This window comes from Egretta garzetta, unplaced genomic scaffold (assembly GCF_000687185.1).
Source record: "Egretta garzetta isolate BGI_Z169 unplaced genomic scaffold, ASM68718v1 scaffold158, whole genome shotgun sequence".
NCBI lineage: Eukaryota > Metazoa > Chordata > Aves > Pelecaniformes > Ardeidae > Egretta > Egretta garzetta.
In genome coordinates this window covers 1,932,989-1,949,932 of record NW_009260430.1, presented here as the reverse complement: position 1 = coordinate 1,949,932, position 16,944 = coordinate 1,932,989, and the positions used below count along the sequence as shown (strand labels likewise).

Here is a 16,944-nt window from a genome sequence, read left to right as displayed (position 1 = left end):
AGTAAAGTGTTGATCCCAAGTTTGCAGAATGTAAGCTTTAAATAATAGTTAGCTCAGCACGCTTAACATCGCTTCATTAGCAAGCTCTAAAAAATTCTGCCCTGATGTGAATACTAAGGCATTAGATCATACTGAATCCAAATTCATAACAAATTTACATCCCAGCATGGTCTTTTCTCCTGTTGTTTTTCTTCATCCCACACTTTGTAATCACTTTTTCTCCTTGAACTTGAAGGTTTTCATCTGTTTTGGTTCAGCTGTACTTCTCTAGCTTATCAATGTCCTAAAGTAATAGGCAGGCATAATCACTAAATTATCCGACTATTTTATATCCTTATTTAATTGTCTGTCTCTTGCCAAAGACCACGCTTGGTGTTTGATCCTGTTGTAACAAAATACAAATGTCACCATGTAATTTTCAGAATGGAGAGTGGATTTAATTTTCCACTGGGCATGTGTTTCACGGACCGGCTTCTCTGCTTTGCTGCAAACGCCATCGTAATTTCGCCATATGTAAGAGGGCGATGGCACCGCACAAAAGCCACAGGAGGGGAGGCACCCTAAAGCAGTAGCACTAGAGGTGCTCGATTTGCTTGTGAGCAGGACTGCAGACAGATTGTGTTCTGATGACACTACAAAAGGTAGAGGAATATTTTATCTTTTGAAAATCTCTGCCTGAGATTCTGGAAAGCATATGGCCAGTAAGGCCATGAGAGAAGGAGCAGTTGTTATCTCAGTGAACACTGTTATTCAGCAAAACCAGAACTGGAAGCTGTATTTTAGAATTCATTTAATTTGGTGTCACGTTCTGCTTTCGAGTTGAACTTCAGATCTTTGCAAACTTGAAAGTACAGGAGAGTTTTCTGGGGCTCACGGTTAGTCGTTGCTGTTACTCCAGAGATGTTCTTGGATGTTTCAGTCAGAGATCTGAATAGTTCTGGCATTTGTACTCACCAGACTTTGTTACTGCATTTGTCTCACAGCTTTTAAACAGCAGAAAACATGTACAACGTATTTAAACAACACCAGAGAAATTAGGGTCATGAGAATGCATCGTCAACAAATGAAGATAAAAAAGAGCTGTTGTTTAAAAAAAAAAAATTGTTGTTGCATGACGCTTTTGAAATTCTACATACCAAATTCAGAGTCATGTTGATGATTTATTCTAATGTAGGAAAACATCATCAAGAGTGACAAGCAAGCTAGTCACTGTCTAGTCACCTGCCAGCAAATATTTCATAAAGACTAAAAAGGCTGGTACTGCCTTGCTGAGCTGACACTAATTATTTCAGTATACATGGAGCTTTGGGATTCGTGTTAATTCTCAAGTCTGTCTTTAGTTCAGACTCATTCCACTGTGTAAACTCAGCAGAGCACAAATTATTTGACCATCCTTTCATAATCTGTCCCCACGCTCACTTGCCAATTATATAAACTGATCCAAATACCTGCTCTCAAAGGATCCCCATTTGGGAATCACAAGCCAATTAAAAAAAAAAAAGGGGGATATCCACTTTTTTGTAGCTCATGTCTGGTAGTCCTGTTTCATGTTGACATTCATTTCTGGGTATCTTCTTTAGATAACATTGTTCTCATCAGTGTTCAGAAAAGATGGTGATAAAACCCTTTTTAGATGAAAACTCTATCAGGTATAGCATATTGCATCCTATAGAAAGGATGAGCTCAACAGTACCTACCAATATCCTGAATATCCCGAGAAAGCCTCCCGCTGCTGCATCACGATGTTGTTTCTTTGTTCATTACACACTTAAGTGAGTATTTTTAGAACAGCATTTAAATATTGCATAGTGGTATCATGATCTTGCAGCAGCTTAGTGATGATGCTTGTTGAAGGTGTATAAACCAGCATGCAGGTGAACACAAAACAGCAGTCACCTCGGTGGCACGAGGTATCGTGAGAGAGGATTTGAGAAACGTGGCTCTGTGTGTGACTCAAAACACCGTATCTGTCTGTTCTGTGAAAATTCAGCTCTGGAACTGGCTTGTCTTTAAGGTTTGCAGTTAAAATAGCTGCATTTTTGCACAAATGCTTCCAAACATTGCAGCCAGTGGATGGCTGCCCTCCACAGGTAACACAGATCGGAGCCACGGTCAAGCTGTAAGAGTGGCCTCCTTGCTGCCGTGCCCAACTTTCGGCATCCAGAAGGTCCACGCAGCTTGGGAGCCACCACGCAGTTCCATATACTGTTTAGATTTCATATACTGTATCATTTTTAGGTGACTGCCTGCTTCATTGCACTTCCAGATCAAGAATCGAAGTGCGCTAATAGATGGATTTATATCAAACTACAAACCCTGAAGCAACGTTCCCCACTGAAATCAGTGCCTACAGAGAACTGCTTGCAAGTGTTTGTGGTTTGTTTGAGTTTGTACGTTCCGAGTAAGACTAAAAGTGAGTGTGGCTTAAAATTGCAGGAGACTCAGAAAATACTTTGCTGGTTTTTCCTATAATGTTCTTGGGGTTTGGGGTGTTGGGTTTTGGGTGGGTTTTTTTCCCAAAACAATAGCTGAAAATTGTAAAATGCAGAGAGTAGTGTTCCCGCTAGATCTTACTTCAAGTGAAGTCTGATTCAGAAGTAATACTGGGAATCCTAGAAGGCCACAAAGTATTTAGGTATTGGGACTGGATAACCTCTGAAGAGCTTCACCAAATCTACATTTCACTGATTTATCATCCTGTAAGGCAGACATTTTCTAATAATGAACCAGACTCTCTTAAGTCCAAACCATGGTCTCACCATTTCCATTTTTATGCCACAGCATTTTAAAGTGTCCAACACCAAAGTACGCCATGGGCAGAATCCATAGTTTAAAAAAAAAATCACAAAGGACTCAAAAGCACCCCAAATAATGAAAGTTGGTTTTTAACTGAGATGTGTTCCGCCTCCCAGGCTGCGTGGGGAGATGTGTGTTTGGGATTTGTGTTCAAAGCCCAGCTCTTAAAAAAGGTCATTCCTCAGGAAGCACCAAGAAGTTGAACCAATTCACCTTTGAAGCCCCTTGTTTGTTGGTTCGGTGGGATACATCTGCAGAACCAGAGACTGCAGGTCACTGTAACCCTGTTAATGCCAAGGAGCAAGGTAACTTCCTATTATAAAACTGGGCCCGTGGCATAGGCTGTAAAGGAATTTGCTCCCTTTTTTTGTGTTCTGGTAGGTTGCATTTCTTAGAAGTTTGCAGAAACTTCTTTACCCCAATGTGCCACTGAAGCTCCCTGCAGCTGGTGTAATGAAGACGATATATTCTGGGAGGCATCTTGATTTGAGAGTGACAGCTCCGTATATTTGTGAAAATGAAGTGGCAGCAGAGTTGCCAGTAAAGCATATTGTGTCTTTGTGGTGCAGAAATACATCATGTTAATAACAATAATTTTCACAGTTACATGTGACCATTTGCACGCAGGGAAGCGCCGCTCTGGGGAGAAGTCCTAAGAAGCAAGGAAGAAGCTAACCGGTTTTGCTTTCTTGCTTCCAAAACAGCCAAAAGGAAGGAAGATCGTGCCTGGAGAACTGGCGCAGCAGCAAAGCGACACTCTGCTCCCGTGGCGCCAGCATCAGAGCGCTAACGGCCTGCGGCGGCAAAAGCGAGACTGGGTCATCCCACCGATCAATGTGCCAGAAAACTCCAGAGGACCCTTTCCACAGCAGCTGGTTCGGGTAAGTTAAAAAAAGGAACAGAAATGATAAAATAGTAATGGTCATCTTGCGGTGGGTCTAGTGAAGTAGTAGGTATGGTCCAGGCTCACGGCATGAGGAGTCTGGCTCGGAGCACAGGCTCCCTGCTCTTCCTCCCTCGTGCAAGAAAAGTTGCCTTTTCCGTGCTGCTGAAACGCTTCTTTTCCAAAGTGCCTTGCCCCAGTTTTCCCTCCCCAGCTGAACGGCAGCCTAATCGCCTCCTCCCAGCCGGTCCCTCGAGACGCTGGCGCTGCTGCCAAGATGGCACTTTGCCAACGCTCTCATCCAGAAAACGGCTGCAGGTGTAAAGCTGGGCTTGGTGACACCCAGCGACGAGGGGGTGCTGCATCCTTCCCTTCCTTCACAGAGCTGGAGTACAGATGCGTGGCAGGGCTCGAGGAGGTTGGCTGCTTGCCGCCACTGCAGATGGGTCCCTCATCCCCTCTGTGTTGCTAGTTTCTGTCTCTACAAGGATGATCTCTGAGATCAAGTTTACCCATGTGGTTTTCTGTGATGATTATTAGATGACAAGTAAAGAAAAAGAAGGGAGAAGGGGGCCTTTGATAGACATATTTGGTTGATATATTATTGCTGTTGATAAGTGTTAGCAAAATACAAATACATGTTGCTATTCCTCTTGCGGGTGCTGGTTTCAGTTTTTGGAGCAGGAGAAAGATTAGCTGTAAAAAAAAAAAAGAAAAAAAAAAAAAAAAAAAAGAACTCCCTGGCAGACTTTTTCAGCTCTTCCCTTGGAAGAAAATGGTGTCAATTATAAAATTTCAGAACTTATTTTGAGCAACAGCGGTGTGTCATTGGCATCCCTGCTCAGGAAGTTCACCTACTCATCTTGAAACAGCGCCTGGATTCAAATGAGTTGTCATCATTACCTGGTTCACACCAATTAGCTGATGCTTTTCTGCACAAGCTGTATCTGGGAGGAAGAAAGGAGCTTGCCGAGTCCTTTAGACGTTCAGGTGAACTTTGCAATGACTTACGCAATGACTGAAAGTGCATGTTCCCAATTTACCAAGTATTGGGTAAACTTGAATTGTTGGTGTCATTTCTTCGTGCAATTAGGGAAGTACGACAAAGAATAAAAAAAAGTAGCAGGTCGGAAATGTTTTCATGTCTGTCCTGGAAAAACAGGGAGGAAAGCCAAGGAGTCCTTGTGTGGTCAGCAGTTCTGGGTATGGAGTGGCCCATTAATGTGTTGTCCTAATAAGTTGAAGAAATATCTGAAGAGGAGAATAAGCTGATGTGTCAAAACTATCTTCCTAAATCAGATTAATAATTTAGATTAATTCCTGAATTCCTATGAAAAATAAGTGGAGTACTTGCAAAATGAACTTGTGCCCGGGCCCACTCCCTGCTGATTTCCTTTGAGCTTTGAGTAGGCAGCAAGAGGACGAGTTGGCACCAGCTTACCATGGCAAATTTGTTGATTTATAAGGACTGAAATCTCTCTGGCACTTTTTCCCCCTACAGTTGGGATATGAAACAGAAGGACTCAGGAATGCAAAACTCCAGTATTAATGAAAGTGACAAATAATAAATTTTATATAGGCACAGAAGAATTGATATTCATTACTTAAACTACCAGTAACCTTGGAAAGATAACCTAGCTGATGGAAACACAGAGCTCCCAGATTTTCAGCGATGTGTTCCATTGCAGTTTTTAAGTACAGATGCTAGAGGAAACACTGAAAATGGAGTGAAACCTGGGGTGGGAAGCAAAGCAATGTCTTACAGAGGGCTGCTTTCCTTTTCACCTGACATACAGAAAGTATCATAATGTCAGGGAAGATGGTACAGAGAGTGCAAATTGATTAAATGTGAGACCCCTGATGTTTCAGGCTGCTCATCTGCAGCATCTGGCCCATTTGCTGGCCCCTGAACATGAAGCTTGGGTGGTTCCCAGCAGGAGTTACAGCTTCCCCTGTTAGACTTTGCTCTTCAGTTATCCAGGATAGGTCAAATCAACGTCTTCAAAGACCAGCACTATCTGATTATTTCCATCCACATAATCTTCAGATTGCCCTGGAGCATTCTGCTGTCTCCTAGATCTAGGTAACAGTTTTGATCTGATTTCCCATGCTTTTGCTCACTGGGCGCTGAATATTTTTGTGTCCATCTGCTCACAAACTGGAGGTAGAAGTGCACATGTGAAGTTACAGCTCAGATCCCATTTGCACGGAAGGGCGTCTGTCAGAGTTTTCTCTATTACGTTACACAAAGTGTTCAAACCTATCGCTGGTTCCTGGACACTGAACTTCTTTTGGTCCAGAGAGCCCTGCTTGAGCTTACGTTTTATAGAACCATAGAATCATAGAATGTTTTGGGTTGGAAGGGACCCCTAGAGGTCATCTAGTCCAACCCCCCTGCCATGAGCAGGGACACCGCTAACTAGATCAGGTTGCTCAGGTTATAACCTGAGGTTATAACCAAAGGAAACAAGTCCCTCCATTATGCTACCTTTGGTTCTGGTTAACTCCAAGGAGAGGAAGAGATGGCATGAAAAATGGGAATATTAAAAAACCAAAAAGCCCTACCAGAAGTACATTTTCATAGTACCACTTGCTGTTTGCGTTTTTATAGGTCAGGCTAATTTGAAATGCATAGGCAAATCTTTCGGGTTCCCTCCTACTCCTGCTTCCTATTGTGAAGGTAAAAATTCCATTTTATGGAAGTTGATTAGTTAGTTGTCAGTATTTTTAGCAAGGCTGTGCCTGAATGAAGTTTAAATCATAGCAAAGGTGAATGCAGCTTGATGGGAGCCACATACCTCGAAATGCAGCCCTATCTGGCTCAGCTGGGATCAACTATAATTCCCTGCTCATTAAACCATTTCATTCTGATAAAATACATTAAATGAAAAAGTTTTTAGAAGAAAAAGAAAAAAGGAAGACATCACAACATTATCCCTGCCAAAAAAACCCTCTGTTAATTACAGGGTTTTTTCGTTCAAAGGAACGTCCGTGTCTGTTCATACACATCAACCACACTAGCTAGGAAATGTATTTCAGAAAAATAATATGTAAAAAATAATAGTAGGAATTTCTGATTAGTTTTGGCTGCTGAAAAGGTTTACTTAGTCTTCAAAGTGTTTAAATAAACATCTGACGTGTAAGCTAAAATAATTTTCATTGGTATAAAAAATGTTTTGCAAATTTTGGTTTTGTCTTTGAGTTGAGAAAACAGTTATCAAATTTTATTGATATATGCTTATTTATTTTGCAAACATTTATGAAAATCTTGTGTTTAATTTCCTTTTGCTTCACTTCCACCTTAGTATTAGAAATAATATTTTACATGCTGTGAAATATTTTACTGTACTGAGGGTAATTTCATTACTAATTGTCAGGTACTCTCATTATTATAACTATGAGGTCCATAAAAATGCCTATTAAAAATACAAAAACAATATGAAATCCCCCTCCTTCTCTAAGCAAATGACTCATGCACGCATAGTGATCGACCAAGATAAAATATTAAATAGTTGCGCCCTTGGTGAGTACCATCTATTTTCTCACTGACTCATCCTTTTTAGCTACATTTGTAGCTAATTCTTAATTATCTGTTACCTAGTTATCTTTTAGCTCATCTCATATTTCATCCTCCTTTGAACTTCAAAAAGCATCTCAGTTTTGGACCCACATGCAAGTCTTTAGCTTCTTCTAATGGGAGTCTTGGGTCAGTTTTCAAGGCTGAAATCTTGGCCCGTCTCACTGGGTTGCATGAAAATCCTTCACTTAAAAGACCAACAGTCTTGACAGGACCAGTCTTTGGTCATGGCATGCTCAGATAACGGGATCCTCTATCAACCGCTGCAACCATATTCACCTTTATGAATGCTCCAGACTTCCAACTTTTATCTCCAGGACCTTTCTAGAGCTCTTATGAGCTGCCTGTCTCTAGCTTGATCTGCACAGACCCTAATTTTTCCAGCTTGCCTTTATTAAACTTGGGACTGAAAAATGTGTTATTTGCCCATTATGTTGAACAACTTGTTTATTCTCATTACACCAGCATGAAAATCCACTGAGGATGACCAAGGCAGGATCTTGGTGCTCTTACAAACTGCCTTGATTACGTGCTACAGGCACAGCATGCTCTCTCATATCCGAGCACTGGTAATCTCAGACACAAGAATACTAGAAATAATCTAATGTGTATAATAGGGAATAAGAGGGAAGGATGCATTTTATGTAAATTTAATCAGAAAGTCCTGAAGTGGTTTGGAAAGTTGGCGGAATATAATATACCTGAAGACTCTTGCGTTGCTTCTTAGCAGAGGTGTGGTTGATTGGTTGGGTTTCGTGCGGCACGGTGCATGTTAATGGAGCAGAGAGCTCTTCTTAGCACACTAGAAAACCCCGCGGTGGACTCATGGGTGGGTTTAGCCCATGTTAAGCTATACGGTGAAGTTGGATACTTAATATGAAAAAAGTTGATAGCACACTCAAGAGCTCCACGGTCTATTTGTGTGCTGTAGCCCATCCTGGCACGGGAAATAGGTGTAGTGAGACAGTTCTCCAAAAGTCTAAAATCCCAATGTTGGCGATACACATGAGGTATACTGAGCTGCGAAATCCCCACCGGCTTGCACCATCAGCCCTTGATATTGCCATTTCCTTTGCTCGCCGTGGCTATTTCAGCATGCACCTTTGCACTGTTTTAAATAGTTCCGTTGTAGGAAATCCCTCGTGCCTGCTCTATCTACCAGGTTGCCTACTGCTGTGAAATTGGCAGTTCAGAATCCATTAACTCCCAGCTGCAAGACAGATGGCATCTGTCTGTGGTGAGAGAAGGTTTGTTGAGAAAAGGCCTTGCAAGTGCTTCCCAGAGGACATCAGACCTTACTTTTCCTGAGAGAGACATGGACAGCCTGGATTACAAACAGGCCTAGATCTTCCTTGTTCTTCACGGCAACACGTGTTTCTTTTGCCTTAACCACAAAATAAATAAAAAATATTGCTAGTTCTGGCTCACAGTACATCTCGTCTTTGGTACCCCTGTGGGCATTGCCAGCTAAAGTTCAGAAATCAGGTGATTTGGTCTTGTTGTGACAGTGAGAGGGAGCTAAGAAGCAAGCCCAGAGAGTGGAGAGGAAAAAGGACATCGTGCATGTTGTGTTGCTCCGTAGAGGCGCAGACGTTCTTCGAAAGCCGGGTAAAGGACGTAGATTGCAACAGCCCTTGGCTCTCGACTGTGATTTCACACTACAAAACAACCTGACACCAGAGAGAGAAAGATTAGCAGGAAAACGGGTCATTAAGCATTCACGTTGCCATGGTCTTGGCTCTGGTGTTGACCTGTCCTCTGTGTGTGTTACCAAACCAGGACACGGCACACTTGGAATGAATGGAGAAAGGGAAATAGGATAGATTGCTACTTTCCTGACATGTTCGTTTGACATTTCTTACAAACATGCATTTTAAAGCAGGTTCCTAAACATATACCACGCTATATATATTCCTCAATATAGATACTCCATTCCTTTGTTTGCCTTCTCCCTGGTGTATGAAGAAGTCATTCTTAATCTCCAGCATTTCACAGAAATAGGCAGCCAGATCCTGATGTAAATTCATGTATCTCTGCCAAAGCTGGTGGGGCTACACCAGCGTATACCATTTGGGAATCTAGGTCGAAGAAAGCAGATGCCCAGTGCTTTATGGGCTTTACATGCACGCGCACACACAGCATTATGGATTGAAAAGTGCAGCTACAGCATAAATGCTCCATTTGAAATTCTCTTACAACAGCATTCAAGCCTATACTGTAATTATACATATTGTATTTCCTTGTATTCAGACCCATGGGGAATTTATATTGTCCTTGCTAAAGCCAGAGGGACTGAAGGAAAGCAGTCATTTAATGATTCAGCTGTCTTGGGCTCTATGATTTAATCAATCATATGAAAGAAATTTTTAGATTCTTTGTGTTTAGAGTTCTCTTGTCTGAGCAGAAAATGTTCCCTTTTTGAATTGCTTTAATAGCTGTATTTATGCAGCTGAAAGTTCCTTAAGAAATGAAAGTAAAATCAAATTGCTGAGAATGCCTAGATAATTTCTCGGAGAATATTCAATTAGAATATATTAATATTTTAGATTTCCATCATTAATTTAATATTCAGAGATTTAATTTAGTCGTTGAATTGCTGTAGTGCCATGCGTGGGTAGATTGTTAGGCTGAGTGCTTAAAACACCTGCCACAAATGGGTGAATCTCACTTTGATTCCCAAGAGCACAAATGCCTTTCTACTGACATAAGTCTTGCAGCAAAAACTCAGACACTAAATCTTGCCTGTGCTCTGCATTTTTCCATAATTGCAGAATGGAATAATGCCATCTTCTAGCAGAAATAAATGCAAGAGCCTTATTTATTTATGCATTCAAATCCAGACTGAGGGGGAATTTGGTGCTTTGTGGTTCTGAGTTTGTCGGTGTATTACTGAAGAATTTCATTTTGCTGGCCCGGCCTTGTTACTTACTCAAGGAGAACTGTTGTAAGTGGGGTTGGGATTTTAAGGTGATTGACACTTTGCAGACAAATATCAAGGACTCCCATTGCCCAGTTCAGCTAAAAATACTGCCCCTGAGATTTTGCCATTTTCCAGGATGCTTCAGGAATAGTAACATGAGTGGAAAAAAGCCCTACTAAATACTAAAAAAACCACGAAATCATAAAATTCCATGTGATTTGGAAGTGATAAATTTCCATCAAATACAGTGCCAGTTGCATGAAAGAAATGGAAGCGATTTTTAATTTCCCGCACAACATAAGAACTGAGATTCTCAGAAACCATTGGCAGCAAGAAGACTGCTCCCGCTCTGATCAGGAAGTGTCGGCGTGAAATTTCGGAAGTCATTGATAGTATTTCTGATTTCCTTCAGGTTTGAGCAGAATCTCAGCATGTTACTTTTATGATTGATTGTTTATAGTACGGGTTGAAGTCAGGTCAGGGGCCAGGCACCGTCGTTACAGGATCAGTGTTTGTGCTTGGCACTTGGTGTCTTAAAACTTATATCCCTGTGTGTGGATAATTACCTACTGTTGGTACAGATCCTGGTCAGGTTTGTGCTAATACATTCCTAGAAAGGAAAGCCATCACGTAGCTACAAATATTGCAAGCATGAAAAACGGAGCAGTTATGAAGAATGAGGGACAGCAAAAATCCAGGGTGCGGTGAGTCAACCCGAGAGGGTACTGGGATAACAGACCTGTGGTCTGACCTCACCTACGACGTTCTCAATGGTTTTGCAGTCATCCAGCATCCCCGTGAGGCAGGGGGTGGGATATACTGGCAGGTATTTGTGACCCTACTACCGACTGCTACTTGTTAAAGAAAAATTGTAAGTTAGATCCGGATAGTCTTTGCTTAGGTATTTTTCTGTACAGGATCTGATCTTTTCAACCTGTTTGCATAAGTAAGGATTGTCTGTCTTTCACAAATAAGAAACGGAGGCAGAAAAGATGAGTGGCTTTGTTCAAGACTGCAGAGCTGTTGCCATGGCCATGAGCAGCACTTTCCAGTTAATGGCACCTGGACCCGTCCTTGGGTTATTTGAAGAATCTGATAATGGACTCGGGTTTTATTGGGTATTCAGAAATCTTTTGTTGATGGTTATATTCAGTCACTTCATTTCGCGTCTGAGTTCAGCTGCCACATCTGTGCATCAGGTCTGCTAATGTACAGGCTTGTTTTTACGGTGATTCAGAGGTGCTTGTCCGCCACGATCCAGGGACTAAGCAGCAGCTCCCTTTCTCTGCTGGGTCTCAGTCGCTTCCTCCACCACCTCCACCCCACCCAGCCCTTACCTTTTAGCTCCTGCTCCAGGTTCACCTCGGGAACAGGAGATGTAGGAAGCACAGAAGGATAAGTACCCCTCGCCTTGAACTGTCGTACCAGGCATACTGCAAAATAGTTCATCAATCACTCCAAAGAGTATTTAGCTGCAATACCCCATTGCACATATTGCAACATATCATTACATCCCCATCCTCTCCAGAAAGTGAGATAACTGTAATAGCCGCGCAGTATGGCTGTCATTATGTGTAGAGGCAAAGACAGGAAGGCATGGGCAGAGCTAATGTACACAGCTCATGAAGCTATTGAAAATCTGTAGAGACAGAGTGTACACAAAAAACAGTGGGTTAATTTGCTAAGAAAAAGGCTTTGGTTTTGCTCATGCCTTTCCCAAAGAAAAACAGTAATAATGAAAAAAGCTGAGACACGAACAAAGCACTCGCAATCTGCCTCTTTGCCGCGGTAGTTCATTATTTAACACTCATCACCCACATTAGTAATAGGTTACTGTGGGGCTTGGTTTCCTTGATGAGTTGAAATGGAGTCCCGAAGACACTGTGGCGCTGAGTGGGTGTGAGTTTGGATTTGCAGAATGATGGTGCAGATATAACCTTGACAGCTAGGCTGTTGCTGACATTCACTGTATCAGGCTGGAATGAGATAGGAAGCAAAAAAACCCATCCACGCTTTTTCTTTCCTTACTATTGCGTATGTTCTTGCTAGTCAGCTCTGTTGAAGAATTAAATTCAGCACCCTGGTATTTCGGATGTCAGCTTTTAAGATTGTAGAGAATTTACTCTTGGGCTAATTTTAAGCTTTCACTGCTGTAGTTAATTGTTTTATTCATAACTGCTGAGATTTTCAGTAGTAGAGGTGTGTCATGGTTTAGACCCAGCCGGCAACCACTCGCTCACTGTCCCCCCCTGGTGGGATGGGGGAGAGAATCAGAAGAGCAAAAGTAAGAGAACTCATGGGTTGAGGTAAGAAAAGTTTAATAATTGAAATAAAATAAAATAAAATAAAATAAAATAATTTGTAATGAAAACAACAGAAGAGGGAGAAACAAAAGCCGGGAAAAACAAGTGATGCAATTGCTCCCCACCCACCCACTGATGCCCAGCCCATCCCCGAGCAGTGGTCCCTGCCCCCCGGCCAATCCCCCCCAGTTTATACACTGATCATGACATCATATGGTATGGAATAGCCTTGGGGCCAGTTGGGGTCAACTGTCCCGGCTGTGCCCCCTCCCAGCTCCTTGTGCCCCTGGCAGAGCATGAGATGCTGAAAAAGTCCTTGACTGGTATAAGCACTGCGGGGCAACTAAACATCAGTGTGGTATCCACGTTCTTCTCATACTAAATCCAAACCACAGCGCTATGCCAGCTGCTAGGGAGCAAATCAACTCTATCCCTGCCAACACCAGGACACAGTGTCACCATCTAAATCCTTTCTCAGCTGTCTCTAACACATGGTGATGAGAGGTGTAAGCCCTGGTTACATGATGGGGCAGCAAAGAGAGGAAATGCAGCAGTTTACCAGTTTCATGAAAGGCCCCATTTCTTTGCAATTTGTTCTTTCCCATAGCTCTTACCATATTTTTAATAACATTCATATTTGTTGCTAATTTCCTTAATTTAAAGGACATTTTCCTCCTATCCGAACAGTTAGACAACTTAAAAACAAACAAACAAAACCTTGGATTATATTAAGGGAAACATTTTGCCCAAGGCAGTTTGGGTATCTGCAGATGGTACTGAACATTTTGGCCCTTGTTCAGCAGAGATTTTAAGTACGTGCCTAAATTTGAGCCTTTAAGTAGCTCCAGTGGCTCTTCTGAGCCTATTTAGTGACTGGGAACTAAGGACACGAATAGTGCCGTACTGGATTAAGACCAAGCATTGAGCATTATGTGGTACCAACCTCTGCGGCCATGCTTATAGTTTTTCTTAGGTTCCCAATTTTATTTACATTTCTCTGTGTGTACTGCAAGCATACAGAGACCACACTTCCAGGTGTACCCACACATCCAAGCCTTTGCATAGGTCATGCAAGCATATTCCTTTTTTCCTAACAGACACCAAACCAGAAGCCTGCCCTGAAGAGCCAGCTCGTAGACCTTTGTTTTCTATTTTTGGTGCTAGATAAAGAGAGATTAATTTCCCTTCCCTCCATGAACCAAGAACCCATGCATCCCCTACAAGCCCAGCAGCTGGGTAGGGTGAGCTCACCCATTAAGAGGGACGGGGCTTTGGCCACAGGTGTAGGAGGTTTTCTCTTCTTCTTGGTGGAGAAATGAGGTGTTTGAGTGCAGCTGACCCTGATGGTGGGTTCTCTGTGGAAAAAGCCTCTAGGAACATCAGGGGCTGTTCAAGCCTCGTTAAGGAATAAGGTGCTGGCCAAGGACTTCAAGGTGAGCTACTTTTCAGAGTGTGGTGCAGGGCTCAGCTAGAAGCGGCTGGAGGGGAAAGCAAAGGAAGCTCCTCTGATCCAAGCTCAAGTGTCTGGTGTATGAGAGAGTAGCCTAGCAAAAGGCTGAAAATGAGGCTTTGGTGTGGTTTGTGGTATCATTTCATATTGATGGACACCACTGATGGATGCCGAGCATGTGTCCAGCCTCACGCAGCCCTGGTGAGGCCCCGCGCTGATCTGCTCCTGGACGTTGACAGGTAAATGGGGAGATAGCAGCTGGGGATGAGGAGGCAGCATGGGTATCATTCCAGTAAGGTGATGTTTTAGAAAACTTTTGTGTAATGCATATAAGGGGTCTCTTCCCTGCCTCAGATCTGTGCCTGGTTTCTGGGATGTGTGTGTGTATATGTATATGTATGCACATATATATGAAATATAGCTGAAAAAAAAGTCATGCAGAGTGTTCAGCCTTGTCATAACAAACTGCTTGGGCATGCCCTCCATGCAAAGCTTTACCTCAGTAATTCCACTTTGAGGATCGGGTTTTGGGACTTCTATGACTCCAGTTAAAAGCTCCTAAACCCTTAAATGCTGTAGTGCTGGCAGGCATTGCTGGGGCAGTTCGCCTTCCCGACTCCTTTCTTCATTTGTGATCTCTGCTCATTTTAATCGAAATACTACATGACCTGAGGAGGTATTTGCATCTGTACTTGAGTTTACAGTCCTTCCAGGCTGTTTCACAGGGGACTTACTCATTCGATTTATGCCTCGGCACTTTGTGAGCTAAAACATTTATTTAAGCAAATAAGTTAATTTTATTGTCTTAAAAAGTGGGGCAGTTTAAGGCGGGAGCGAGGCCATGTGGGTTTGTTGTTTCTGAAAAATTGAAAGGCACACATTGTGTTGTGAAAAGTTTGCATGTAGGGCCTGTGGTTTGCCCCTTTAGAGGCACTGGCAAGCCCTCTCTGCTAACAAAACTCTTCTGGGGGAAGACATGGAGCTGCGGTGCCCCTGTTACTATGGGACTACGAAAAATTCAGTGGAAATGGCCAATTTGCTGTATTTCTAAGTCACTGTGGAAAGTGTGGCGGCTAAAAGGTGGTGTTTCTGACCGTACCAAAAGCTATTCTGAGTTATTTCTGAAGTTGCATCGCTGGAAGGGAGCGTACTAGTGGAGAGGGAAAGAAATTAAGATTAAGGGTCTGCACTAAAAAGTGTTGCTGGTTAATCCACAGCCCTCTGAAGGGATTTCTGTGAGTTGGAAAACAAAAATAAATGTTTGGCCAGCTTACATTTCCAACAGCGTGCTCTGCAGTGAAATGATGACACAATTTACTTACCAGTAAATGGCATTTGACTGCGTCTAACAAAAAGAAATTAGAGTAGAAGAATCAGACATCATCAGAGCATAAATCTTTTACAGAAGATTATAGCAGTTATTTATTATTTGAAAGCAAAGAATTGAGAAGCAAGGTGGCAGTTTTCTTTCAGTGATGGGAAATGCATCCTCTAATGTCTCCATGGAAGAAAGAAAATGCTGCACCAAAGCATTCGCATTCAGCTTGATGGTAAAAACACTATTCGTTAGCATCTGTTTTTGCAGGGAAACTCCTGTTAAGAGAGGAATTTAAATATCGGAGGAAGCATTTCCAACAACTGTCTGGGTTTACCGAATATTTTTCAGACAGTGTTATGTTTATGGCGCAGATTTTTGTATGCTAAAGGAAAAGGCAATTCAAAATTTATGAAACAGCTGCTGTGCCTTTTGAGCACCTAAGGGACAGAATGACACAACATATATGTACTTCTGAAGTCATTAAAAGAAAAAAAACTTTCTGATATTCCTTTTGAACCATAACCCATGGTATCTGCAAGTATTAAAACGTTTTCTTATAATTTTTTAATTAGACATGAATGCAAAATTTAATGTTCAGGTATAACATACTATTAGGAAATCGGCTCTCTTTCTTCTCTTTCTGTATCCATCCAGTTGTTAAATGTCCCCCTCCCTTCCTTTTATTTTTTTTTTTAACCTCTTGTTCTTAATGAGACTTCCTCCTTCTCCCCATGACTCTTTATGTAAGCAACCTTAGCTCTTGATTAATCAGTAATTAGGGAAGGAGTCCTACTGATTTCAAGTCTCTAGTATCATACTCTCCAGCTGAAATTCAAAACTAAAATCTAAAGGAAAGCCGTAATGTCAATATTATGCTATGTCAAACCATATGATGACAGAATCCCATCGGAGTCAGACCAGGCGATATCTATTTCTATAGGCACAATTCTGTCCTGCTCGATATCAGGTGTAACATAGTCATAATTCTCTCCCACGGCTGCTTTCCGCACACATTCCCTGTTATTGCCTGCCTTTGTCACGATCAGCATTCAATATTTCGCCTTAAAGTTTACTACACCCTTTGTCATCTTATCTGACACGTACCGCTTCGCTTCACTTCATGTTTGCCGAGCAGTTAGGGCCTAATTTAAAGTTTAATGAGCCCTCATTAACCTCTGTGAGCTTTGGATCAATCTCTTGTAGTCTAATATGGAAATAATGCCAGGGTATTACGGAGTTAAAAGCTACCATACAGTGGTCTGAGGATAAAGTCACTGCAGGCGTGCGGCTTAATGGGGTATTAATTGGATAGAGGGTATTCATAAGTACTGAGCACTGAGTGTGTATATTGTTGAAAGAACAGAATAAATGCTGAATGGTATGATCTTAAAGTAAGGAATGCTTGAGTTTCCCATTGCATTGGTCTTTACTATAACTATGCAGCAGGCATTTGAGGAGTTAATGCAGATTGGGGAGAGTTTTCGGGCCCAGGTTAATGGGTGCTGTCACTCACAATACATCTTCTCTCTTGTAATCCTGTTCTGAAGTTCTGCCCGTGTTGGCTCCATCAGAATCGTTCCTCAAGAAGCGAGGTATTCGCAAAAAGGTGGTAGCATTGGAAAGGATTCATCAAAGGGAGCTGCTAATTGCACACAACAGCTTTTTCATTTCGTTTTTTTCTTCTCTGGGATAAGGTA

At 42.1% G+C, this 16,944-nt stretch overlaps 1 protein-coding gene across 1 annotated transcript in view; it reads left to right on the top strand.

Moving 5' to 3' along the window:
- CDH4 (cadherin 4) overlaps positions 1-16,944 on the top strand; it is a 479,348-nt gene that overhangs the window by 305,511 nt on the left and 156,893 nt on the right. Inside the window, exon 3 of the mRNA XM_009643736.2 lies at positions 3,501-3,677. Coding sequence (XP_009642031.1) covers positions 3,501-3,677 — 177 coding nt within the window. The remainder of the gene's footprint in view (positions 1-3,500; positions 3,678-16,944) is intronic.